Here is a 26,619-nt window from a genome sequence, read left to right as displayed (position 1 = left end):
AGAATGCACTTAGAAATAAGAAAAGCAGTCTTAAGTGTCCTCTTGCCTTCCTTTTCAATCTCCCCTCCCCTTTTTTTTCTCCTGCTCCCCTTATTGCTAGACTTAGTTACCTAGGAAATAGCCCCCACAATTTTGGGGTTGCACAAATTATGCAAAAGTTGGAGCAGTTTTGTGAGCAAATGCAGTATTGATTACTGAATTATTTTTGGTTCTTTAATTAGTTTGGAATAGAAACATTAGGCCTGGACAGTAGGATTCTTCTTGCTCATAATTAAATAAGCATTTAATTTTTGAAAATTCTCAAAACTGTGTGTGGGGGGTGGGGGGAGAGGAATAGTCACTTGTAGCCAGCAAATTAATGGTGTGATCTGGCCCATCACATTAAAATGAAGTTTTGGTGGGGTGAATTTCCTTTATTATCATTGCTAAACTCCCTCAGAAGAGTAGTTCATGTAAAAAAATTAACGATTTCCATTGTGATGTCTTGTTTCTTTCCCCTCATTTAAAATGATGAGTACCTCATAGAAAAGGAAAAACCAGCCATTAAAGAGGTCCTCTTTAATGGAGTCCAATGAGGGCTGATTTTCGTAGTGGTCTTTTTCCACTGAACGAGCACACCTGCTGGAATAATTGTCCTTCCCGGGTGGGTGTGACTGTTAGAGCCAAGTTGGAAAAAGATTCCTATCAACCCTGGAAAAGCGATACTGAAAATATTTGTGGTGTTTGGCAGAAGTAGAGGGAGTTTAAACTTAACTATTATTTTATTAGTGGTCTGGAAGCAGAGAATACTGCCCACATAAGTTATGAACCCATGTTGTCAAGAACAGTTTTTAAATGAGATTCTCCACATAAGATAGAATTCATATGAAATTCTGAGGGTGTTTCCAAGTGTCTTTAGGTAAGTTTTGCAAGTGTGTAAGGAGAGGAAGAAAGGTTGCATTTTAAATAAAATGAAAGGGTAGATTGAGGTGTAGTATAATTACTTATTGCATGAGTGAATTTTAAAATCTCGTCATATTTAAAAAAGTAGTTTGCTTTTTTTTGCCTCGTGACATCAACTGAAAACTTCATGAACCTCTTAATTAAATCAGCCAGCCTCAACTCTCTTTGAAGACTTTGGGCAATATACATCCAAATTAAAAGACACAAATTCTAACAGTTCTGCAGAAAACTTGCACTTATTATATACATATATATTTCTGTCGCAGGGGCAACAGGCTAAATGGATTTTTCATAGATAGAGAAGCAGTATGGTGTAGTGGATACAGCACGGGCCTGGGAGTCAGAAGGTCAAGGGTTCTAATCCCGGCTCTTCCACTTGTCCTCGGTGAGACCTTGGGCAAGTCACTTTACTTCTCTATGCCTCAGTTACCTCATCGGTAAAATGGGGATTGAGTGTGGGAGCCCCATGTGGGAGACGGACTGTGTCCAAACTGATTTGCTTGAATTCACATATGTGCCTGGCACATAGTAAGCGCTTAACAATTACCATTATTATTATTATTTTCTTTTTCAAATAAAAAGGTATTTGTGCCACCCCATCTCCTTTTAGTCTTATGAATGGCCGATGTTATTTTCCATAGCTTCCTTGATGAAAACGAAGGGATTCATGACTCTCCCTGGTGAGGAACTGTAAATAGTTAACTGCATTTTTAAGAGTTGGGCTGTGTAAGAATAATTCATGGTTTTCTTGTCATGTTTGTCCCTAGGTTCTGGGCCCTGCCCCAAGATGGTGCTCCTTCTTAGACAACCTGACCGAAGAACTAGAGGAGAATCCTGAAAGCACAGTTTATGATGATTACAAATTCGTCACCAAGAAAGACCTAGAAAATTTAGGTAAGAAACTGCTCTGCTTATTAATAGTCACACCGCACTTCTTTTTCCAGACTTCCTTTTTCCTCTTTCTGAGTTTGTCACCATCGGCGACCACACACCCATCGATGGGTATATGAGCAAAACAGAATGGGCGGTCATTAGCAGCTCCCCCGTCAGAGTTCATTACCATCAGTGGTATTTATTGAGTGCTTACTGTGTATAGAGCACTATACGAAGTGCTGGGAAAAGTACAATGCAACAGAGTGGGTAGGCAGTCTAGAATGTAAGCCCGTCTGGGGCAGGGAACATGTCTTTTAACTCTGTTATATTGTACTCAAGCACTTAGTATGATGCTTTGCACACAGTAAGCACTCAGTAAATAGGATTGATTGATTGACACATTCCGTGGCCACAGTGAGCCAACAGGATCATGCATTGGATGGTCTGCCTCCCCCTCCCCTGGTATTCTCTCCCTCCAGTCGATTAATAAGTTGTATTTACTGAGTGTTTACGCTGTGCAGGGCACTGTATTAAGTGCTTGGGAAAGCACAATACAAGAGTTACAGTGCCCCGCACATAGTACGCGCTTAACGAGTATCATAATTATTAGAAACAGTCCCTGCCTTAACGAGCTTACAGTCTAGCATTGTTGTCCTTCTTTTCCAGTGATGCAAACACATTTCATTGCTCTAATAGTGGTATTTAATCATAGAATCTCAATACCTTTAATCATAAATACTGAGAAGAAAGCTAATTTGTGTTTTATGTGTAGCATCCATTCTATTAGTGGAACTAAGCACTAATTTATATTCCTCAGCCAAACATCCCAATGGTTTGAAAGCACCCCAGGAATTCCATTCCTCTTCCTAGCTGTAGAGTATTATTAAAGAGCATCCTCACACACCCTGGCAACCACTGAAAAGGGAACTGACCCATTATGCTCATACAGTTCAGCTGCTAGGGGTCAAGACTTGGCACTAAGTCTTCAGTAACCTGGGAGAAAAAAGGAAGATCCACACTCTACAAGTCTGGGCAGGGCTTAGTTGACCACAGAAACACCCAGTAGCAGCTGATTGGGTTCTGCTTTCATTTCCTGTTGAGAAACCGATCTTCAAGTGAAGAAGGCTGGAGAAGGAGAGGAGAGACTGCCTTTTGAGGTGACTCTGAGGAAAGTCACTTCATCCCTCTGAACAGTGGGTTGCTCTAATTATAAACTTGTTTTAGCAGTCCCACTCTCTCTTCGGCTGTTGGGCTGCTAAGCTTAATGACTGTCTTTCAGATCCGTAGCGATCCTCAAAAGATATAGGCGCTGTTCATAAGTGTTAGTCGTAACAAAATAAAAACATTAATAGCCAGGCTGTTTTAACCACTGCGTATCTACACGTCTTCAGATAAATGCTCTGAAAGAGATTTCTTCTTTGTAACTCTTGGATATCCAACTATTTAACTTGAAAACTTCCAAACCTCTTACTTATTGGGTTTCTCTGTGACCACACTGTGTCAGGTACTTTGCGTCTTGTCTGCTTTTTGACAATGAGAAAAGTACAGTAGGTAACAAGCAATAGTTTGAAATAGGCCTAGGCCAAACTCCTATCAGGTAAGATAATTTTAGAAGGCATTTCAAATTTCCATATTTAATAGCAATATGGACCAAATTTTCCTCCTCTCTCTACCCTCCAACTTCCTGTCTTTACAGAGAATTTGTCACAGGCGTAATGGTAAGAGCGTGGGCCAGGAAGTCAAATGACCTGGGTTCTAATCCCGCCTCCTCCAGTTGACAGCTCTGTGACCCTAGGCAAGTCACATTAATTCATTTTGGCCTTAATTTTCTCTTCTGTAAAAGTAGGATACAAGACCTGTCTCCTTCCTGCTTAGACTGTGAGCCCCATGTGGGACAAGGATTGTGTCCCATCTCATTATCTTTTTCTGCACTCCAGATGTTAGTACAGTACTTGGCACATAGTAAGAGTTTAACAAATATCACAACTATATTTTACAGTCTGGATTCAGAAATTTTCCTAATATTGAAAATCGATGGTGCACAAGAAAAAATAGAGGTGTGATAATAGTGTGAGAGAGTTTTTGCCACATGAGACAATGCCTTTTACATTTATACTCAGTTTCTGCCTTCACATTGGGAAACAAAGAGGATTAAAAATACATGTTTAAGGGAAGCATGTAAAATTATGGAGAATATTTAACATTTATACCAGTGATAGTTTTTTTTATATTCTCCATGTAGGTTATTTTACTATATGAATAGATCTTCTGGGTGCAAAATGAACACAGAACACCTGCCAATCCATCCATTATCCAAGTGTGTACAAATTTAGAAAACTTTCTATGGAATATAAACTGTGTCAATCATCTATTAAGTGGAATGAATCTTAGGTCCCTTCAATAGGTTCATCCATCTGTAAATTGTCTAAATACTACCGTGCTTTACGAAGATATTTGCTAGCTCAGAAACTAGTTTTTGAAATGTCCTTGGAATTTAATTTTAACGTTTTGGAATTCTTTTTTCCTGATGTGGGTGGTCTGATTTCTGGTATGTTGTGGGTGTGTGTGTTCTCTTCCACAAGTGAGAAGCCAAGGGCAGTATTTACTTTAGAAGAAGATCTATGTTACATTATGCTATTATTTTGAATTTACACCTCACTTCATTATCCTCTTATCACACAAGCAACGTATTATCTGTAATGTTTTGTTGTAAGACAAACATTCTCACAGCTTCTCTCATTAAATAATTCACACTGTGCTTAAAAAATATTAGCAATCCTAACTCATTATGTTACATCGGGAACCACAAAGTTCTGAAAAATATATGCACCCATTGATAATTTATTCTGAAGGTGGATTGCTGGTAAATCTTTATTTCTCTTCTTCCCCCAGGATCTGCAGTTTCCATTTTTAGTTCATTCTCATCCTTCCATTGTTTGCTTCTTTGCTTTCATTATCACATTGAGTATTTAAAGTATAAGGTGATGTTCAGGAATAATACAGGCTTGCTCAGCATTCGTGGAAACTTAATACAGGTGTTTTGTTTGCTTTTCAAACCTGAGACATTTGTTGGCCCAGTTCTGGTTAAATCAGTCTATCAGTGTGTGCTTACTGTGTGTGCTTACTGTGTGCAGAGCACTCTACTAAGCACTAGGAACAGTACAATGCAACAGCCGTGGGTATACGGTGCCCAAAGTGAGTATACAGCCTAGAGTGGTGAAAGAGAATAAGGGCACCTGACAGCCCCTCACTGAGGCAGCAGTAACCTGATTTCTTTTTTCCTCCCGGGTGAAGTGAGATTATGGGTGAGAGAGCTTCTAGCATTAGGGGTTAGCCTAGCTGCTATTCTCAGGCATTTATTTTATATGAAGAGAAGCTGTTCCTGGTTGCCACTATTCAGTTTGTACTCCCTGGGTGATAAATTTTCATGAAATTCTGTAAAGTATTATGGAAATCAAATCTAAGTAGTTGGCTAAAGCAAACAGACTACAGTCTTGTTTAGAAAAAATCTTCATTGTTCAGAAGATCTCTTAAATTGCATGTGTTTGTGTATGTTTTTTTAATATGACTGTATGTTTCTTTTTTTTTCCCTCCCCAGGACTTACTCATCTCATTGGATCACCTCTCCTCAGAGCATATATGCATGGCTTTTTCATGGATATAAGACTGTACCACAAGGTAAACACAAAACTCAAATTCGGTTCTTAACCTAACTGTAACCTTTTCCCTAGATGTCTGTATAACAATAATAATAATAACAGTATTAATTAGACTATTTGATAGGCATTCTCTATGTTCCAAGCACTGTATTAAGCAGTAGGGTAGATACCAACTCATTCATTCAGTCATATTTATTGAGCACTTACTGTGTGCAGAGCTCTACATTAAGTGCCTGGGAGAGCACAGTACAACAATAAGCAGACACATTCCCTGCCCACAACGAGCTTACAGCAATCAGGTGCCACAGTTCTTCTCCCACCTGGGACTCACAGTCTGAGTCGGAGGGAAACTTAGATATTTAATCCCCATTTCACAGATGACAAAGCCAAGACCCATAGAGGGATGTACCGACTCCCAAGCCTAGGGTCTTCCCAAAAGGCCACCCTGCTTCCCAGATGTGTATTGTTTAATGTGGAAATACTACAAATGTAACTTGAAAATATTATTTCATTTTCTTTTAAACAATGGCCAAGATGTTTATGAATTAGGCTACTGATACATATTTTTTTCTTATTTCTCATGCTTGTGTTCATAAGGTGAAATTGATGGTAAACCCATTTGCATATGAAGAATACAAAAAGGATAAGATTAGACAGAAAATAGAAGAAGCACGCGCTCAAAGAGTCAAAATAAAGGTAAATATGGTAACCGTTGAATTTGGTAAGGGTTTATTTCTCAAATTGCATGATGTGGGAAATCTGCTGTCATCTCCATTTTGAAATCTTCCCTGCCAACCGAAATTGGATTTTATCCTTAATCTAGGTAAGGGAATACATATTTTATATCAAATGCTTAAGAGAGGGTGCATTTCATTAGCTATCAAATGCTGCAAGAACCTAAAACAGGTAGCACTCCACCCGGCTAAAAGGACATAGAATATATCAATCACCTGAAACTTCCTCAAGATGTCCGCCTTTCTCCCTCCCTTCAAATCATAGTAAATATGCAAGAGAGAAGAGGATAAGGGATTTTTCCCTTTTTTAAGACCTGGTGAGCTTGTTTTGTGCAACTTAAAAGCCAATGAAGAATAAAAAATGGCTTTCCCTAAAATCCACAGCTGTTCTTGCTGTAAGAATTAATAGACTGTCCGTTCCAATTGGAAGAATCACAGAGTCCAATTGAGAGTTGTCAATTCCAGTGGAAGAATCGGAGTTGGAAAGAACCTTTAGATATTGAGAAAGGATCAACCCCAGAGCAGAAAGTAGGTAGACTTGTCTTCCGAGCAGAAGCTGACTCTGGTCTTGGGACTGTTATTTCCAAAGGATGGGAGCAAGTGTTTCTGGCTCTTTACCCCTGCTGTGGACTTTTCTCTTGAGCAAGAAGGTGTAGGAGACCCAGCCAGTTGATGGAGAAACCAATATCTTGCTCGTTTGCTTTCTGAAATGTAGCCTCCAGTCCTGGAAGTGTCCCCAAATCTGGAGACATTTCAGATTCTAGGGAATCCAAGGAAACGGGCCCCCCGGGGTGACTGCTGCCCCTCAGCTCTGCCAGTGCTCCTGCACTGTCCAAGTTTTTTCCCAAGCAGTAATCCCAGTGGTATTTTTTCACTGTCAATCTACCTAATTTGCAGTTTAAATAGTTGCACCTCTTTTGATCCTTTAATCCTTCTTTTTTAAGCTGCAACTGGGCATTTCCTTGTCACGTAAATCAGCCAACTGAAACTAGCCTCTATGGGATGTATGGGGCGGGGGGAGTGAGAGAGAGAGAGAGAGTGTGTGTGTGTGTGTGTGTGTATATGTCGAGGAGGGTGGAGAGAAAGAAGAGAAAGGCAACCTCTGGTGTTTGCTTTCCTGCATTCCCCAGCATCAGAGGTTCTCTGGTCACACACTCTGAGCCATAGAGGGGCAGCCAATATCCAACTCTTGGGAGCTGGTCCAGGGTAGTGCGAGCCGCACTGCAGTAGGGCCATGCCTATCCTAATGAAACCTCACTTGGACCAGGTTTCCCATTTCTCAGATGGTTCATATTATAATCATTGTCTGCCCATATAAAGGCTATTTAATTCTCTTTGGTCTCGGTCCTTTTGAAAACAGTTTGACTTCTTCAAGTATATGTGTGTGAGCCTAACATCTGCTCATTCTTTTCTTCTTTATTAGAAACTTCCAAAGGTTAATAAAGAGCTTGCTCTCAAGCTGATTGAGGAAGAGGAGGAGCGGCAGCAGTCCACATGGAAAAAGAAGATGAAGGTAAGATTCCTTGGGGAGCAGTTCTCCATAATTAAGACTTCATTTGGAGTAGTTTTCTATAAAATTTGTTGAGCGCTTTTAGGCTTTTTTCATGCCTTATCCTGTGGAGAGTCCCTTCTTAGGCTGGTGTTACGGAAGACACCGTTTCACCGTGTTTCTGAAACGGTGTCCTTGTGGGAACAGAAAGAATCAGAACCCAGTGGCCAAAATCCTGAGAGCATCAGTTAGGCCTCTTGACTTAGAACTGATGGAACTATGGCATTGAAATTTTCTCTATCGATAAGTGTTCTGCTAAGCACTTTGATTCGCATCCCTCCGCAGCCCACACAACACTTATCTACCTAGCCTTATGTTCTTCTGTTCCATCTGTCTGTAATTCATTTTAATGTCTGTCTCCCCACATCAGATTGTAAGCCGGGATAGTGTCCACCAACTCTATTGTATCGTACTCTCCCAAGTGGTTACTACAGTTCTCTACACTTAGTAAGCACTAGGTAGATACCATTGATAAGTGGAGGCAGCAAGTTTATGATTGTCACGTAACTTGGTTTGTAACCCTGTAATTTGAGAGCGTTGAAATATCCAAGACAGTTTCAGCAACAGCCTTGAAGACTTTACGATGGATAGTCCAGACTACTTAACCTGCCCTATCTATTTCTGCCACTGTGCTAATTTCCACCTCTTCTTTTGTTTATTTGTGGCCCTCTCCGTTCTGCCTGCTCAGACTCCAGGTCCCAAATCCTGGTGCATCCTCCCCTCCAGTTTTCTTCCATACTGTCATTCATTTAAAAAAAGCATTCTTGGGATCGTGCCTCGACCACAGAGCCTCTGACTAGATAGAACAGTTACAGACATGCATAATTAAACATGTTTGATGTTTGGGCAACCCTCTGATTGTCCAAGTTGGCATTGGTAGGGGTGCCTCCAACCACCTATAGGCTTTTGTGGAGGGGGAGATGGAAGAAGTGGAAGAAGATGGAAAGTGGGATAATGACTTTTGGTGTCTGTGATTTGGGTGTCAGAAATTTTCAGAGGAAGAGACTCCTGCCACTTCCTTCTCCGTTCTCATTTCCTGTCTCGTTCCAGAACACAGCCCAGAAGTTTTAAGCAAAGTAGAAGCCAGGAAGGTAGAAAGAGTCTCGTTTTCTTCCTCTCACTCCTCTCCTCCTGTCACCTCAGTTTCCCCAGTCCGTGAACCCCCCACCTAAGCTGAACGGAAGATTTAAAGGAACACCACAAACCAGAGGCTTCATCTGTCAAGAGCCTCATTTCACATATTTGAACAATGGGCCTCCTCACAGCACTCCATACTTGAGATGAAGCATTAAAACCATTAGCAGATAATTAGTGTTGACTTTGAATTAAGATCTTCAAAACCTCAGCCACCTTAATAGCTGTGATAGCTCCTGCTGCTTTTGGATACAATCTTTTGGGAATTAGTTCTGTGCAGTTTTGTGGGAGCATGGGTACAGTGGAAGCTTTTAACAAAGGCGAGGGAGATTTATATGTGCCCAAGTCGTGGTAACCAGCCAAGTGTCAAAATTGTTAGATGGCAAACAGAGCAAATGGGTTGGTAATAAATAAAATGCAATCTAACCAATCAACAATTCAGATGGCCAACTGAAGAGGTTTAATTAAAAAGTTTTTGACTTTGATCTGTTGTTACAAAGCATACCTTTATGGGAAGTGTAGCCCCCAGCCCCACTCCCTATTGTCTGAAAAACGTCTAAATGGAAAGATGTTGAATTTTAGAACCGGTCGAAAGGAAGGACCAAATTCAGGTGAAAGTGTATGCAAATTTGAGAGGGGTTCGCTAGGCACCACTTGCCCCTTCCAGTAATGCTGTCATCTAGTATCTGCTCAGCCAGAAGGAATCCTAAATATCCGTCCTTCCTCGGAGACATTTCCCCAAAGCTTTCAGTTTGGGCGTTTTACTTAGGTGGGTGTCACCTTCCTCCTCACCCTGTATACCATGGCTCTGCAACAATAAACGACGTGTTTGTGTATGTGTGCGCGCGCACGCACACTTTTTGTTAGGTTTGCCAGTTTTTGTTTGCAACGTTCAAATCAGGAAAAGGACCGTCACCTCTGTTCCAAACTTAAATGCTTCATTCATTCGCTCATGGTATTTTCTTGCAGCAGCTCGTTCAAAGGGACATAGTGCAACATCAGACGTCTTTAAGCCATGGGTGTTCCTTGTCTGGGTGGCTGTGTCTGAGGTGTGTTGACAGATTCAGAGATGATTAAATAAGACTTGGAACTTTGAATCAAAATAATAAATCATCACTCTAGAAGGTTGCTGCTTGGAAACTATTGCGCCAAATCAGTTTGCAACATCTGCAAACGGTATCTTTTTTTTTTTTTTTTTAACATTCTGCCTTTCCAAGTGGGCAATGGTATCCATTTTTTCCAACATCTTTTATGAGTTATTCAAAGCACTGATCTTTATAAATGCTTTGATGGTCTTGGATAAAGGGAGCTCTATCAGAAGCAGCAGTTTCAAATATCCTCTTCAGAACAGACTCGTAGCCTTTGCGAAGTAGTATTCTTAGGTAAAGCCTGTTTGGAATATCTCCCTATAGTGGCAGGTGATTGCATTTTGGTTTATTAGTTTGTTTTAGGGTAAATCACTAGCTAGACATTCATAAACTTACAAAACATTTCCAACCTAAACCAAACCCTTTTTTATTTTTTCCTTTCTAGACAGCTGTGAAAACAAATAATTGGACCAGGGAAAGCCCCTGGTGGTGGTATTTTTGCAGCTGGGTCAGAAAGGTTTTTTGTCTTTTTTTTTTTTTTTCATTTCTAAATGTTAATCTAAAATGTGGTTGTCTTCAACTTTTCCACCAACTTAAATCAAATAATGTAATCTATGTAGGCAATGTTTCATCTTTGCTCTAGGGTGCATAGAGAATAAATATTCATACCCTTTCTTGCCAGAACCCATGCTTCAGCTAGAACATCATTAGGGAATTCAGGAATGTTTGTCCGGTCACATAAGCCTGGTTGTATGTAATGTGCCCGCTGGGTCATGGGAACTGGTATTTGCATGTGCACATGGTATCTGAACGGGTGAGCATGACAGGGTGAGTTTCCCATAAGAATGGGTTTGCAAACCCGCAACTTCCAAGTTGTTGGAAAATTGGGGGAACTCTGGAAATATTCATACAGACTCTTAAAATGCAAATGCCTCCTTAAAAATGAAACAGATTTCTTTAGGAATTGGGAGAAGATTGTTAAATAGTCAATTCACCTTAAGTCGTGGGACTTCCAAATTTTGGTTTATATTGTTTAAGTACAAAATCTTGCCCCATTCTCTTTGAGGGTGATTAAGTAGTCAGAGAGAACAAAATAATGAAGTTGCCTGGAAAGAATTCCAAGTCATGCAAAAGCGAACATGTTCAAGTCAGAGAAACCTGCCGTTTCATTTTTTTCTGTATTTCATTTTAAGCATAATATGGCTTTTTGTTCAGCCCTGAATGTTAAGTCTGGAATTGTTTTTCGTTAATAATGCTTGGTTTTAAGCCTAAAATCTCATAATTCCGAAAAATGTTTTTCTTGAAAATATAATTTTCATTAAGAACGGTGATTGAACAAATCTGACGAATGTGTCCTGCATGCACCATTAAGCCAAAAAAGACACAGGCCTCTCTGAGGAATAATTGTTTGCTCCGAGTGCATGAGAGCCAAGTAGAACTGACCACCTGAGAAGTTGATTAATGGGGGCTGTCTTTGTGGTGGGAGTTTAAACCTAGGGGCATTCGGAAAGTTCTCTGTGAGTCTAGTTCTGAGGAAATTTGGTGATGATTAATTCATGCCTTATTCAGCTTCTTGCTTTGTAACTACTGAAAGCTGTAATTGAGAGAAATTTTTGTCAGTTATTTTTTTCCCCAGCCAGATGTTTGCCGTGTTTAACTTCGAAACATGCTAATAACGATCTTTCCCCTCTCTGTCTTTTAGAGCATACCCAACATTCTCTCTGATGATCGATTCAAAGTTATGTTTGAGAACCCCGATTTCCAGGTGGATGAGAAGAGTGAAGAATTTAGACTTCTAAATCCTCTTGTTTCTAAAGTCAGTGAGAAAAGGAAAAAGAAGCTACGACTTCTGGAACAACAAGAAGCTCTGGAACAGGTAACTTGCATCCTGCCCTTTGGAGTGGCTTAAAATCGTTGTTTTATTCCGTCTTCTCGTATATGACTTTAGAATGAGAGGCTGGTGTGTTCGCTGAGTTAGAATTTCAGATGAACTGCACGTTTCCCTTGAAAATTATAATTAAAGCTGTCGTAAAATTAGAGTAATGTAGAAATGGTCACGTATTCTGTTTTGGCAAAAGCTGTTTTAAAAGGTGCTGTGGGGGAGGTGGGGAAATGTGTGCTGCCACTGACTATTTTTGTCTTCAGGAAGAGGAGAAAGAACGGGAAGGAAAACCAAGTGATGCGGAAAGTTCTGAGACTTCGGATGATGAAAAAGACTGGGTTGAAGAGGTCAGGAAACAGCGAAAACTTATCCACCAAGAGGAAAAAGTAAGGCGGCAGGAAAGGCTCAAGGAGGATCAGCAAACAGTACTGAAGCCCCAGTTTTATGAGATCAAAGCAGGAGAAGAATTCAGAAGCTTCAAGGATTCTGCCAAAAAGCAAAAGTTAATGAAGTAAGGAACATTTCATTTAGCGTGGCGGGGTCATTCTCAGATCTCCACGTGCACTCGGGGCACACACTGTTTTTCTTGTGCTGGCACGCTGCCCATTCACTCACCTTGGCCTTCTTCTTTGGGGAAGAGGAGGTGGAAGCCCGCTTCACTCCAAGCTTAAAGGGAGGCATCTTGGGCAGAGCCTTTAGGAGTCAGTCATTTAGTTTTTACTGTGGTGGTTTCAGGGTTATCCAGAGTCCTGCCCGTCGGTACAACTCTGCTTCTGACTCTGTGACATGCAAATCTTGGAACTGTGAACCCCAGACCCTTCTTTCTTCAAACAAATGTCATGAGAGTAAATAGCCTGAGAAGCAAATGGCAATCTTTAAGGGAAAGGGAATATAACAGAGCCATAGCAGTGGCAGAAATGGTGCTATTAACAGAGGTAGACTGCACTCCATGATGAGGCAGACTCTCTGAGGTAACCAAGGTCCTAGAGGCGGCAAAGCTGTAGTGACTTAGTATCTCAAGTTAAATTAGCAGCACATGGAAGCTAGTTAGCAGAGCATACACTTGGCAGTGTGTCTCATGTAATTGTAACTACCTTTTAAATTTAGAGTAGTGTAGAAACTGTCACTGATGGTGACACACTGTGAGAGAATGTGGTGGGTAACCTGCTGGAAGGTCCCGCTTTTCACCGAAGTGAATGCCCTGCATTAAAAAATGCCAAGTAGTTAGACATCCCTCACATTCACCACCTGAATGTCATTTGGCATTTGGGACTCCTAGGCCTATGAGCAAACTCCCGCCTTGTGGTTCAATCAGTGGCATTTATCGAGTGCTTACTGTGTGCAAAGCACTGTACTAAGCTCTTGGGGAAGTACAGTGCAACAGACATTTGAATAGTCTAGAGGGGGAAACAGACCTTAAAATGTAGTATGGATATGCACGAGTGCTCCAGGGCTAAGTGTGGAGGTAAAGAGTACAGATCCAAGTACGTAAACAGTGCGAAGGGAGAGGGAGTAAGGGAAATGAGGACTTAGGCCTCTTGGAAGAAAGGTGATTTTATTAGGACTTTGAAGGTGGGGAGCGTGGTGGTCTGCCGTACGTGAATGGGGAGGGAGTCCCAGGCGCGAGGGAGAATACGGGAGAGTGGTCGGTGGTAAAATAGATGAGATCAAAGTACGGTGAATAGGTTGGTATTGGCACGCGGGCTGGGTTATAGTGGGAAATCAGCAAGGTAAGATAGGAGCGGGTGAGCTGTCTGAATGCTTTCAAGCCAGACGGTAAGGAGTTTCTGTGGGATGCAGGAGTGAATGGGCAACCGTTGGAGATTTTTTGAGGAGTTTGGAGTCGTGAATTGAACAGTGTTTTACAAAGAGGATCCGGACAATCTCTCAAGCGTATTTCCTGAGCACTTACTGTGTACAGAGGACTTTACTAAGAGTACATTATAAGAGAATTGATAGAAACGTTCTCTGTCTGCAGGGAGCTTACAGTCAAGCAGCAGAGTGAAGTAAGGACTAGTGTGGTGGTGAGATGATGTGATACTATAAGCTACAAGGTCAGACTCTTAATCTCCTGGGTAGTCTCCGGGGTTGGCTCATTTAGCTACATTGTAGTAGTCCAACCTGAAGATTATAGAGCCATAGTTAACTCTGGTGAGATTTCCCCACAGAGAATTTCCAGACCAAGAATTGATCAGAAATAGTATTCCCTCTAGACTATAAGCACGTTGTGGGCAGGTAATGGGTCTGCCAACTCTGTTATACTCATACAGTCAGTCATATTTATTGAGTGCCTACTGTGTGCAAATCACTTTACTAAGTGCTTGGGAGACTACAGTATAACAATAAGCAGACACATTCTCTGCTCACAATGAGTTGGCAGTCTAGAGGGGGAGGATATTTTATTGTATTCGCCCAAGCACTTAATACTGCGCTCTGCACATAAGAAAGCACTCAGATGTGATTGGTTGATAATGATGGTATTTAAGTGCTCACTATGTGCCAAGCACTGTTCTAAGCGCTGGGGTAGATATAAGGTAATCAGGTTGTCCCACGTGGGGCTGACAGTCTTAATCCCCATTTTCCAGATGAGGTAACTGAGGCACAGAGAAGTTAAGTGACTTGCCCAAAGTCACACAGCTGACAAGTGGCGGAGTTGGGATTGGAACCCACGACCTCTGACTTCCAAGCCTGGGCTCTTTCCACTAAGCCACACTGCTTTCCTGATGGCAAGGTTGATGCCAAGCCTCACTTGATACACTGAAATCCACAGTGGTAGAACAGCAAAGAGAGCTCTAAGCCTGTCACCTCAATGAAGAACGTAAAAAATGCCCATGTTGAAATTCCCAAAAGGTTTCTTGGCCTTCCAGGACTGGGATTTTCTGAAATTATTTCATTGTTGTCTCGCTTACAGGAAATAAAATTACATTAGATGGCTTCTTCAAGCGTTTCCCCCACCCATTGATTTTCTGAAGGTTCAATTATCTTCTGGTTTGCTGTCATTCAATCAGAGAAGCAGCGTGGCCTCCTGGATAGAGCAGTGGACCTGAGAGTGATAAGGAGCTGTGTTCTAATCCCGGCTCTGCCACTTGTCTGCTGCATGACCTTGGGCAAGTCACTGCACTTTTCTGGGCCACAGTTACTTCATTTGTAAAATGGGTATGAAGGCCATGGGCCTTATGTGGGACAGGGACTGTGTCCAAACTGATTAACTTGTATCTACCCCAGCGTTAAGTACAGTTCCTGGCACATAGTAAGTGCTTAACAAATACCATTAAAAAATCCCCACCCGATTCAAGGAGGTAATGGGTAAATCAGAAAATTAGATAATGAAAATGGCATAGAGAATCGATGGCATATACCAGACGAAAAGTACTCACTTTGAGAAACTTATGGCTTGAAGTAACTTATGGCTTGAGGTACTGTTTGAAGCAGTTGTTTCTAAACATTAGAAATGCTTATTAGCCGTGATTTGAAGGAAACAGTAGGTTATAACTTGAAGGTGATTGACAGGAGCAATATAGGCACTGTCTCCGAATGACATGAATTGCAGCAGAATAATAGAGGGAAAAGAATAAAAGTTAAACTTTTATGAATCAGTCATAGTAAGTTAACATTTTGTTTGGAAAGAGGGCGTGCAAAGCTGTGAATACCCATGGGGTGATTGATTTTTGTGGGATTCCAATTGAATATAGCTTATTCTGCCCTTCACAGCATCCAGTCAGTGGCATTTATTTAGCACCTGCTGAATACTGTGTGATGTGCTTGGGAGAGTACAACAGAAGCAAAATGTATGTTCCCTTCCTATAGGAACTTAAAATCAAATGGAATTCAGTTGTTAGGGACCAACGTTTCTTTTTCACAATATAATCGAAGTTCATTTTTTAATTTAAAATGGATTTTTCACAATTTCCAAGTAGCACATTAAGAATAGCCTTTTTCCTTGTAAAGAGTAAAATCGATCTCGATTTTCATTTTTTGAGGTTTCAAAGAAAAGTCCGTGTTATAAGCAAAAAAAAAAAAAAAATGCAAGCAACTTTGGAGTAGTGTCTCACTCTTAGGCTTTAAGCTGAGACTTTTTTAGTTTCAGCTCTGAAGCGGAAAAGAAGGGAATCAACACCGTAGCCCCAAAATAAGGAATCCGGTTCTTATCTTCCATAGTATGTCCTCACAAGTGATTTAATGTTACAGAGAAGCTTGAGCCTCTTAGGAAGTTTGGTCTTAGATTCGCCACATTGTTGCCAATGACAGGAACTATCAATTATGCTCACACATTTGTGAAGTGACCTGTATTTTAAGATTAAAGGACATTGATGTGTTTCACAGAAAAATGGAAGTGCATGAACTGTAGTCTTATGTTCATATTTAATATACCCCCTTTAGTAATATCAAATGTGATTAAGCGCAAGTTTTTGAAGTGATGGGTGATGTGTTTTCCATTGCTTCTGTTACGGCCATTATGCTTAAAGCTGAAAATGTAACCACTCTAAATTTCCATTTCCCTCCTCTCAGTACTAAGTAAAAAAAATTTCCTTTTGGCATAAACTTTTCCACTCTTTTTCTAAGCCAAAAGAAAATCATTTTGGAAAATTGGAGAAAAAATTCATTGAGTTACGTATAACAAAGGGACAAAAATGCAGTTCTCCCACTCTAGGGATAACAATTGAGTCTTTATTTCTGTCAAGTAAGTCAGAAAGCTAGAGCCTGTCAACATAATTAAGATGTCGGCGGCAATATGGAGGGAACTCTTTTAAGCCTCCTATCCTTACCGAAGACCATATAGGGTGCACTTTGTCAATCTGTGCGGGTTCCTCAGTGGACTTAAACAGTTATTGCATATTGCCCAAGATAGTCTTTCAAGTGCACTTCTTCCATTTTACATTCTCGTATGGGGGTTAGACAGCGTAATCCCTCTCACCATATTAGGTGGAACTTTCTCATCAGAGTGGGTGGGATGCTGCACTAATAGCTTCCTTGCAGACCAATTAACAAAGAAAGCCTTTGTAACACACTAGAAAATGAACACATTTAAAACAGGAATTTTAATAACCCCCTGCACAGTCACTTAATAATTCAGTGGCTGATTATTTGGTTTGTAGATTGTCCAGCCTTATTCTTTCTTCTGCCTTCCTCGTGGCTACTTCTCAGCTCATTAGTGGAGAGGCAGGACAAAAAAGATATAAATTTATCAATCTGCTGCTCGCTCATAGCCTGAGCAAAATACCTTGATCAGGGGGGAGAATGAAGCCACTTGTTCTGGCGAGGTTTTTGGATTGTATGTGGATTTCATTTATTCATGCCATCCACATTCATTCGGACGATTGAATACAAAAATAAGGTTCTAGGGAGGAGTAAATCAGATTTGTCCCTTAATAGAGAAGCTAAATAATAATAATAATAATGTTGGTATTTGTTAAGCGCTTACTATGTGCCGAGCACTGTTCTAAGCGCTGGGGTAGACATAGGGGAATCAGGTTGTCCCACATGGGGCTCACAGTCTTAATCCCCATTTTACAGATGAGGGAACTGAGGCACAGAGAAGTTAAGTGACTTGCCCACAGTCACACAGCCGACATGTGGCAGATCTGGGATTCGAACTCACGAGCTCTGACTCCAAAGCCCGTGCTCTTTCCACTGAGCCACGCTGCTTCTCGACCTAAATGCTAAACCTAAAACCTAAATGCTCGACCTTAATTCTTAGACAAGTTCATTTAAGAATTGTTCTGTGTCCAGTTTGGATTGTACAGTCTCCGGGCTAGAAGCAATCTCAAGAGATCATCCAGTCCATCGTCCATTACCAGTCGGTACCGACTGTACCCAAAACCATCCCAGGTCTCAATAAATCAGTGGTATTTATTGAGAGCTTACTGTGTGCAGAGCATTATACTAAGCGCTTGGAGGGATACAGTATAACAGATAGTAGACACTATTCCCTGCCCTCAAGGAGCTAATAATCTAGTGGGGGAGACAGAGGTTGAAATAAATTACAGCTAAGGGCAATAGAAGAGTATAAGGATATGTATAAAAGTACATAATTTGTCAGTGCTGTAAGGAATGAGCTTATGATTCCCCAGAGGCGCATAGTCTATTATTCCACAGCTATTATAACCAAGGTTTCCCTTGTCAAATATGAATTCCCCTTGCTTTGATTTAAACCCTGTTTCGTCCTTCATGCGCTAAAGACTGCTGTGTGAACCTCTTGTTCACAGCTCTCTTTTCCCGATTAAATAACCTCAGTCTCTATAGACCACCACCCGAAGCCCCATCTCACCTTTTGACTAGGTACTAATTAATGTGCTTCCACTTTAGCTCTTCCTTGATTACACTTTCCTAGTTTTGATATTAATTTAGATTTGGGGGATAGATTTCATTCAATTTGTGTTGATTTTGTCATTTTCTGCAAATGGAACATACCTAACTGAAGTCCTATTTGAGTATTTCACAAATCTTTGAACATTCTTATTGCAACTTTTTTAATGTTCTCAAAGTTTTGGAGGTACTAATGTAATCTGTTATTTTAGCTTGGAATTTTTTTTACCTTTCCTGTAGAATTTGAGCATTTTCAAGGGTGTTTTCCTATATTTAACACCTACAATGCCTGTCTTTTACTTTTTCAATTGCCTCTGAAGTGCTGTGCAAGCAGTCATTTGGAGAGTTGCAGGTTAGCACCTACATTCACCAAATTGACTTTCGAAGGGAGCTTTCTTTAATGTAGAAATCTCAGAACACAGTCGCCGTCAGCGACTGATCTTCTGCCATAGTTCACGCTGAAGCTTAACTTGTCTTCCCAAATAGCACAGACTAAACAAGTTTTTACAGGTTCTTGTTGAAAGTACAGTGGAGAAAAACCAGAATTTAAATTCCTGATCATGGAGGAAGTAAGGTCATTCTTACAAGACAGTAATTTTACTCAATTTACTTGAAAAATCATTTTCTACACAAATTATTGTTCTTTATAATCCAGCTAGTCCCAGTGGCTCCATACTTATTCAGAACTCTTATTAGCTTTGAATACCAATGGTTTATTGTTTTATAAAGAGGTAGAACCTTCAGGGGAATGTGCCGGTGTGCATTTTGGTGCTTTTAGCAGGTTCCTTTTTTTCCTCCTCAGTTCCCCTCCAAAGATGATACCCACCTGTAAAATTTTGCTTTCGCCATGCCGAGGAGAATGTACTTTTGCTGAGCCTTTGAGAATTTAATCAGTCAATCAATGGTATTTATTGAGTGCATACTATGCAGAGCACTGTACTAAGCACTTGTGAGTTCAGTACAACACAGTTGGGGAGACGTGTTCCTTGCCCACAATGAACTTAGACTCTAAACGGGGGGGATACAGACATTAATATAAATGAATAAATTACAGATAGGTCCCTAAGTGCAATGGGACTGAAGGTGGGGTGACTATCAAGTGCTTAATGGGAACAGATCTAAATTCATAGGCAGTGCCGAAGGGAGAGGGAGTAGAGGGGAAGAGGTCTTAATTGGGGAAGACCTCGTGGAGGAGTTAGGATTTTAAGGTTTTGAAGGTGGAGAGAGGGGTAGTCTTGTATATGGAGGCCGAGGGTGTTCCCGGCAAAGGATCGACAGTTAGGTAGAGAAGGTTAAGTAGAAAGTGAGCAAGCTGGCATTAAAGGAGCAAAGCGTGTGGGCTGGGCTGTAGTAGGAGATCAGCAAAGTGGGGTAGAGGGGCAAGCTGACTAAATGCTTTAAAGCCTATGGTAAGGTGTTTCTGTTTGATGCTGAGATGGATGGACAACTACTGGAAGATCTTGTGCAGGGAGATGTCAACAGAACTTTTTTTAGAAAAATGATCCGGACAGGTAGAGTATTGGTAATTGCTTTAACGTTGAGCACTGTCCCAGTTAAGTCCAACAGAAGCATTTTTGCAACGTTGTTTCAGGTGTATCCATAGTACACTAGCCATTCCACAGGCAGTCAATCATATTTGAGTGCTTACTGTGTGGAGAGCACAGTACTGAGCATTTGGGAGAGTACAGTATAACATTGTTGATGTGTTCCCTGCCTACAGGGAGCTTACAGTCTAGAGGGGCAGACAGATATTAATATAACTGAATAAATTATGAATATGTACAAAAGTCCTGCAGGGCTGAGGGTGGGTGAATAAAGGGAACAAATCCAAGTGTAAGGACGACGCAGAAGGGAGCGGGAGAAGAGGAAATGAGGCCTTAGTCAAGGAAAGTCTCTTGGAGGAGTTGTGTCTTCATATCTGGCTTTAAAGGTGGGGAGAGTGATTGTCTGTTGGGTATGAAGAGGGTGAGTGTTCCAGGCCAGAGGCGGGACGTGGGCTCAGGGTCGGCGGTGAGACAGACAAGATCAAGGTACAGTGAGTAGTTTGGCATTAGAAGAGTGAAGTGAGTGAAGGCAGTAGTTATAACTGAAAGAAGCATTGCGATTGATAGAGCTAAACACATTCCTAGGTGCTGGAAACAATCACTGTTTTCCTTCAGTTGCTCCTTTACTCGTCTTGCTGATTAGCATTGGGCCGAATCATTTCATTTCACAGTGTTTCTTCATTTATAGAATTTGGATAACTATTAGTGCTCAAACATCATTTGTGAGCATTGTTCAAATTATGCTTTAGGGCATTTTACTTTGACCAACAAATAAAGAGCTTAGGAAAGATGGTTAGGCCCTATTTTGTGTAATGTTTTGGGTTGGTAAAGGGGAACCATTAAATAATGTGGCATTGTCATTTTCCCAAATCATCGACTGATCGGTGATTTTTTTTGACCAACTGGTATGCTAAATTAACTAATGAAAGTAAATAATGTCATTTCAAATCTTCCCTGTTGCTGTGGAAAGCTCCGTTTTTTTGGCCTGAATGGATGACTTCTGTTATGTAAACAGTCTTCTGTAATTTGTAAGGCAGTGGAAAGAAATGTATCTTTATTTTCCATCCGCCTCTACAGAAAAACTCTTGAAGATCGTTTGAAGCTAGAAGCAAAACTTGGAACCCTGAATGTGTCTGATACCTCCGTTGGCAGCAAGCAATTGACATTCACATTAAAGAGGGTAAGTTTTTTTCTTTCAAATAGCTTATGGAAGGCAGCATACACAGAAGCAAGGTAAATCCTTCGTCTTTCTGCCCTTAGAGAGGCGAAAAGCATTAAAAAGTAGTATGTTTCCTTTCCCAGTTGATCTGTGAAATGACCTCAACTTCCACCCAAAAGATCTCAGCCTTAGGCAACATTCTGTGTGTTGCTGACCTCACAGTGGTTTCAGACCTCCCAAGCTTTTCTCTTCTAGGAAGAACAAGTTCCCTATTTTAATGTTTCATCCAGAGCCAGGACCGGCCCAGTTTGGGCGTCTATTTCTTGAAGTGGGCAAAGCCACGTTGGATTGCCAGGTCTTCAAGGACGCTTGCCTGGTGATTTAGGAGCCAGCCCAAATCCTTCTAGAGTTAGTTAGGGACCAATACCCCCAGGTAGTATCTGAGTGGCTGGGCTGCCTGAGGTGATGTCTTTCGAAATGGAGTTTAAAACCAAGGTTCCAACCAGCCAAAACAACTGCGTGTTTAGAGCACCTTCCTAGAGCAAGAGTGCTCACTGTAAATTTTAATTTCACTAGTGACAAGCCTGTTTCTCCGGATGCTGGTAATTTTGTGATTTTTCTACAGCAAAAGCTGTCGTCACGGTAGTGCATTCCCTGCCTGAACCTGGTTTATTCTTTTTTAGCACTGCCTGTCGCAAAGCAGCTCTGCTTTGTAAGTGCAAGTGAAATGGGCCTGGGTATTTTGGATTCCTTTGCTTAATGAAACGAGTTTACCAAAGGTCACTTGTACCACTTAGAGAAAAGAGAGCCGTGGATTCTGCCCCTGATTATTCCAAACACTCCCTCAATGCAGACAAGACAGACACTCTGCATTAGACTCCTGTTTTCTTGGTCCACAAGTTGAAGCCCTTATCAAATCAGCTAGCCATCCTTCAGGGGGTATTTTCTCTCTGCTACCCTACGCCAGCTAAATAATTTGAAGTCGGCTGGGTCAGTTTGGGGGCAGATAGTCATCCAGGGCCCGGTGAACAGCCAGATGATGTGTCCGGATGGCAGCCTAGGGCTTGGCAGGGCCCAAAGGTTCCTGGTGGCCGTGAGGGAGGGAGCCGGGCCTCCTCGGGAAAAAGGCACCGCTGCTCTCCCTGACCCTCGCGAGTCACGCCAAGTCTGGGTCTGAACTGCCACTCTTGAAGGGGCCTCATCGGACTACTAATCTCCAGGCACCCATCTGGGGGTCAGCCTGGCTCGAGTTCATCTGATTGAACCTAATTTCAAGTCATTTGTTCATTTGTTTTCAATTGGGATGAAAACACCAAAACCTCAAGGATATAATTTAAAGCACGGCTAAATTTTTCGTGACGTTTTCACGGACAGAATGAACTTGTCAATCCAAGTCCATCTTAAATCTGCCAGGGTCAATTGAAATGGATTTAGTGCACTTACAGGATTAGTTCTCGTGGCATCACGGCAGTCAGTAGAATGGACATGTAGTTTGGAATTTAATATAATAATAATAATATTGGTATTTGCTAAGCGCTTACTATGTGCAGAGCACTGTTCTAAGCACTGGGGGAGATACAGGGTAATCAGGTCATCCCAAGTGAGGCTCACAGTTAATCCCCATTTTACAGATGAGGTAACTGAGGCACAGAGAAGTTAAATGACTTGTCCACAGTCACACAGCTGACAAGTGGCAGAGCCGGGAGTCAAACCCATGACCTCTGACTCCGAAGCCCAGGTTCTTTCCACTGAGCGATGCTTGATTTGTCCTTTTATTTCATTTCTGGGGAATCTTCCTTCTTTCCATTCTGTAAAAAGTCTGGCATCTCCTTGGACAGTTGGCACCCGTTGTCAGGTTTTTGTGATCTCACATTCTCATATGTCATATTCTTCTCGCTCCGTTAAAGAGCCCTAACCTCAAAACCATGATTTGGCGCCTTTTGTAGTGGTGCTGGAGTTTGAAGACCTAAATTAAGCAAAATGATCTTAACTTTCCTCTGAATTCCATCAGGGAGCTGTGATGTTGAGTGTTCTTTCTCTGCCAATTGCAGCCCTCACAAATGTTGGAAGGGAGTAAGAGTTTCAAAGAAGTGCTTGCCATGTAGATATTACATATGAATCATGACAATAAAGACATAAGTAGCACTCAGACATTTAAATCTTTTTCTTTTTTTTCGAAAAAACAATAATCACCTCGTTACTTACGTTTTACTTCCCCAAAAGATCCATACCCTACGGTAACCCCTTTCCAACACCTTATACGCATTCTCCCTGGAATTCCAAAAATGATGAGCCTGGCCAGAGTTCTGCAGCTTGATGCAGCTGGGAGAGGAATCCGTATTTCAGGAGCTCACCAACTGTTGGAACCGATAGGAATGACATTGACAGTCCATTTCAACGCATTTCACTGGGCTCAGAAGCAGATTTTTTATAGCCGCTTCAAATTATAAAGTGCTGACAAGAAGACACTCAGTTCCTGCTTGTAAGAAAATATGGGAAGATCAGCCTCAAACTATATATTTTTTTACTCAAGGTAGAAAAAAACCCTAGAAGTGGTTTAAAGTGGGCCTCTTGTAGTAGACTGTAAAAGACCTAACTTGTAAGTGTAGGTGTACTGAATTATTTCCTTTTAAAATATTTCAATACATTAGAGACCGTGACTATGTTAGACAATGGCCGTTTATTCTCAAGTCCATTTCTTTTATCAGTTGGCGTTAAAACTTTAAAATTTACTTTTTTTTAATCTAAAGAATGTCCTGTTGAAATATCACATCAGCCTCAGATAGAAAAGGTTGAGGTGCCGCTGTCCTTAGATATCCATGGTCTTGCAGTAGCTTGTATAACTAATGTGTACAAAGAACATGCATAAAAGTTCCCATAAGCATTTTTATATTTTTTTTTTCCCTGAGCAGCAACTAACAGTTGGCTGATTTGAATTTTTCATCCTTTCCGTGTCTCTATCCACCTCCTGGAAGAAGTTCTAGACAGTGAAATGGCTGCCCCCGTAAAACAAATCCTGAAAGATCCCTCACACTAGATAATTAGCTCGAGAATAATGAAAAATTGACCGCATTATAGTAGAATCCGTAACTGAACATGCAGCAACCAGTAGTAATTAAATGAATTGTCTGGGAAACAGTAGTCTTTTCATAAAGCCTTGGTAATAGAAATTGTTGCTTTTCTCAACTATTTTGCAGTTGGACTCTTTATGAATTGACATTCATAAGACGACAGTAAAACAACCGGGGTTTGTTAATTTTGCATAGGTTAACTACATAGCTGTTCCGAAATGTTCTGAAATGTGCTGTTCCCTTCAAGGTTTGGCTAAGCTGCTGGGAAAGGGAACTGAAAGAGCGATAACCATCAACAAAGAACTGAAATGTTCAATGTTGATCCATAGCCTCACTTCTTTCAGGCAACGTCCACATTTCTAGGATGTTTCGCCCCCCCCCCCCCCCCCCCCCAAAGTTGGGGCGGAGGTGTCTTCTGAATTGAAACCGGCTATCAACTGGAAGTTTTATTCTTATCCAGCATCTATGAGAAAAGAATGAATAAATATTTTTGGTCTTTTGAAGTGTAAATCGCAGTAAACCAGGTGTTGAGTTGTCTTTTTGCCTAGGGGATCTCCTGTCCCTGGAAGATTTCTGGTCTTTAAATAGTGAAAGTAAATAGTCTGGTTCTTCCTGCTGTTCTCAGTAATGTGGTACATACCATGTCCCCGTCCAGTCTCCAACTCACCCTGCGTAACTCCAGATGGACGATCAAAAAGACAGACCTAGCAAACGAGGAGGAATTTGCTCTTTTTGGCTTGTGTAACACCCCCTTTCTCTTTCCTCCCCTCTTTCCACTTAAATATTTTAGTCAGAGCAGCAGAAGAAACAACAGGAAGCTGAAAAGCAGCATCACCTGGAAAGGAAGAGACTTCGCCGCTCGGCCAATCACCTGAAGAGTAAGCGTGGAAGAGGGCGGCCATTCCACTGATGGCAAAAGCGTATGGCAAAGCCTCCGGAAAATCGAGCCATTCCTGGGCTAAAACTGAAGCTGGGGGTCACAGTCTTTTCTCCTGCAGTAACTGCTGTCACTCAACATGAAACCACCGTGAAACCATTTTTCCTGCTCTGTTTAACAAGTATTACTGGACAGATTTGTGTTTTGTGCACACAGAGCTTTTTGACGGTTGCTGATTTTTGTTTGTTTTGAAAAGTTGTTTCTCAGAAATTGTCAAGATACAAATAGTCTAATGGCAGCAGAGTCAACCTACAGAACAAGGAAAATGACTCATTGGTTTTCTGACCAGGGCCTAAAGTGGGATCTGGAAACTGGCGAGTGGCAATTAATTATCAGCCCTTGGCAGTGGGTGCAGCGGTTGAAATGAACAACCTTCAAATAAGAATCCTCCGGATGGCGTCCCATCATTAACGGCAGAACGGGAAGACTGATCTGTGGAGATTGGGTCATTGATTTTTTGGAAATTACAGAACTTTGTAAGACAGAACAAGACTATGTTTGGGACATTGCAGAAGGCCCAATCCAAGTCCCTAACAGTTTTGAGAAGCAGTAGGGGTTAGTAGAGAGGGCACGGACCTGAGAGTCAGAGGACCCGAGTTCTCATCCCACCTCTGCTACTTCCCTGCTGTGTGACTTGGGCAAGTCACATGATTTCTCTGGGCCAGTGTCCTTATCTGTAAAATGGGAATTTAATATCCATTCTCCTCCCTAGACTGTGAGCCCTGTGTGGGAGAGGGACTGTCCCCCAATCTGGTCATTTTGCATCTTCCCCAGCACTTAGCACAGTGCTTATTATATAGTAGCAGTTCTGTAAATGCTCTGGTTTTTAAAATGGTAATCATTTCCTCATTCCTTGGCTCCAACCACACCCCCCCACCCCCCCCCCCCCCCCCCCCCCCCCCCCCCCCCGTTGGGGTAGGGCAAACAGCGTAACCTGGACCACTTAGCCTCCTGGGGCCAAGGTATGGCTGTACTCCTTCCCCCACTGCTGGAAGGCCACACTACCCTGGAACTAGGCCAAAAATGAGAGATGCCATTAACCTGGCCAGGATACCCACTCTGAGCCAGGTGGGAGACTTTTTCCTGCCGTATCCCAGATCCAAACCAACCAATCAGAAGTATTTATTGAGAGAGACCCTACTGGGTACCGAGCGCCCTGTACTAGATGTTTGACTCTGGAGTCTGTTTGGAGCGTCAGAGACACTAGGGCCCAGGTAAAGATTCTCTTCACCCTTTGTCACCCTTACCCTTCTCCCCTCCTTCCCAAACTCTGGGTTGTGGGGGGCTTTTTCTCCCCCCCACCCCCCTTTGGTCCGGGGTAGGGAGTGGACAGGTCCCAGCCCTGGAAGCCTCCCTCCTCCCCCTGCTTGGAAGTCTCATCCCCTAAAGCTCTGGCATTCTCATGCTCTAAAATTAGGTGCTCCAACCAACTCATCCAAGTGCCTGAAGAGATGAAAAGAAATGGTGACCTTAACGTTCAAAATATAAGACCAGCCTTTATAGTTCTCCCTCATGAGTGCCCTCTGTGGCCTAGTAAACAAGTAGAAACCGATCCAAAAAATGGAATCACAGATCTGTTGTCCCCAGAGAGACTCTGTCCTCATCTGTCCTGTTTGGGTTTCACAGCACGTAGACCTTCCTGTTGGTTCTGCCGTTTTGTAAGCCCAAGTGGTTACTTTCCTTCCTCCTGCAAATCGTGAGAAATTAAATTCTTAAGGATCTTGAAATTCTGATAATTGAA

General features: G+C 41.7%; 1 protein-coding gene across 1 annotated transcript in view; it reads left to right on the top strand.

Moving 5' to 3' along the window:
- The window catches only part of NOL10 (nucleolar protein 10), a 101,000-nt gene extending 75,512 nt beyond the window's left edge, over positions 1-25,488 (top strand). The window contains exons 14-21 of the mRNA XM_029073524.2: positions 1,710-1,836; positions 5,414-5,493; positions 6,072-6,170; positions 7,632-7,721; positions 11,682-11,855; positions 12,125-12,372; positions 20,789-20,891; positions 24,732-25,488. Coding sequence (XP_028929357.1) covers positions 1,710-1,836; positions 5,414-5,493; positions 6,072-6,170; positions 7,632-7,721; positions 11,682-11,855; positions 12,125-12,372; positions 20,789-20,891; positions 24,732-24,851 — 1,041 coding nt within the window. The 3' untranslated portion in view covers positions 24,852-25,488. The remainder of the gene's footprint in view (positions 1-1,709; positions 1,837-5,413; positions 5,494-6,071; positions 6,171-7,631; positions 7,722-11,681; positions 11,856-12,124; positions 12,373-20,788; positions 20,892-24,731) is intronic.
- The last annotated feature ends 1,131 nt before the right edge of the window (positions 25,489-26,619 follow it).

Source organism: Ornithorhynchus anatinus, chromosome 1, assembly GCF_004115215.2.
Source record: "Ornithorhynchus anatinus isolate Pmale09 chromosome 1, mOrnAna1.pri.v4, whole genome shotgun sequence".
Lineage (NCBI taxonomy): Eukaryota > Metazoa > Chordata > Mammalia > Monotremata > Ornithorhynchidae > Ornithorhynchus > Ornithorhynchus anatinus.
This window is presented reverse-complemented; position numbering and strand designations above follow the sequence as displayed.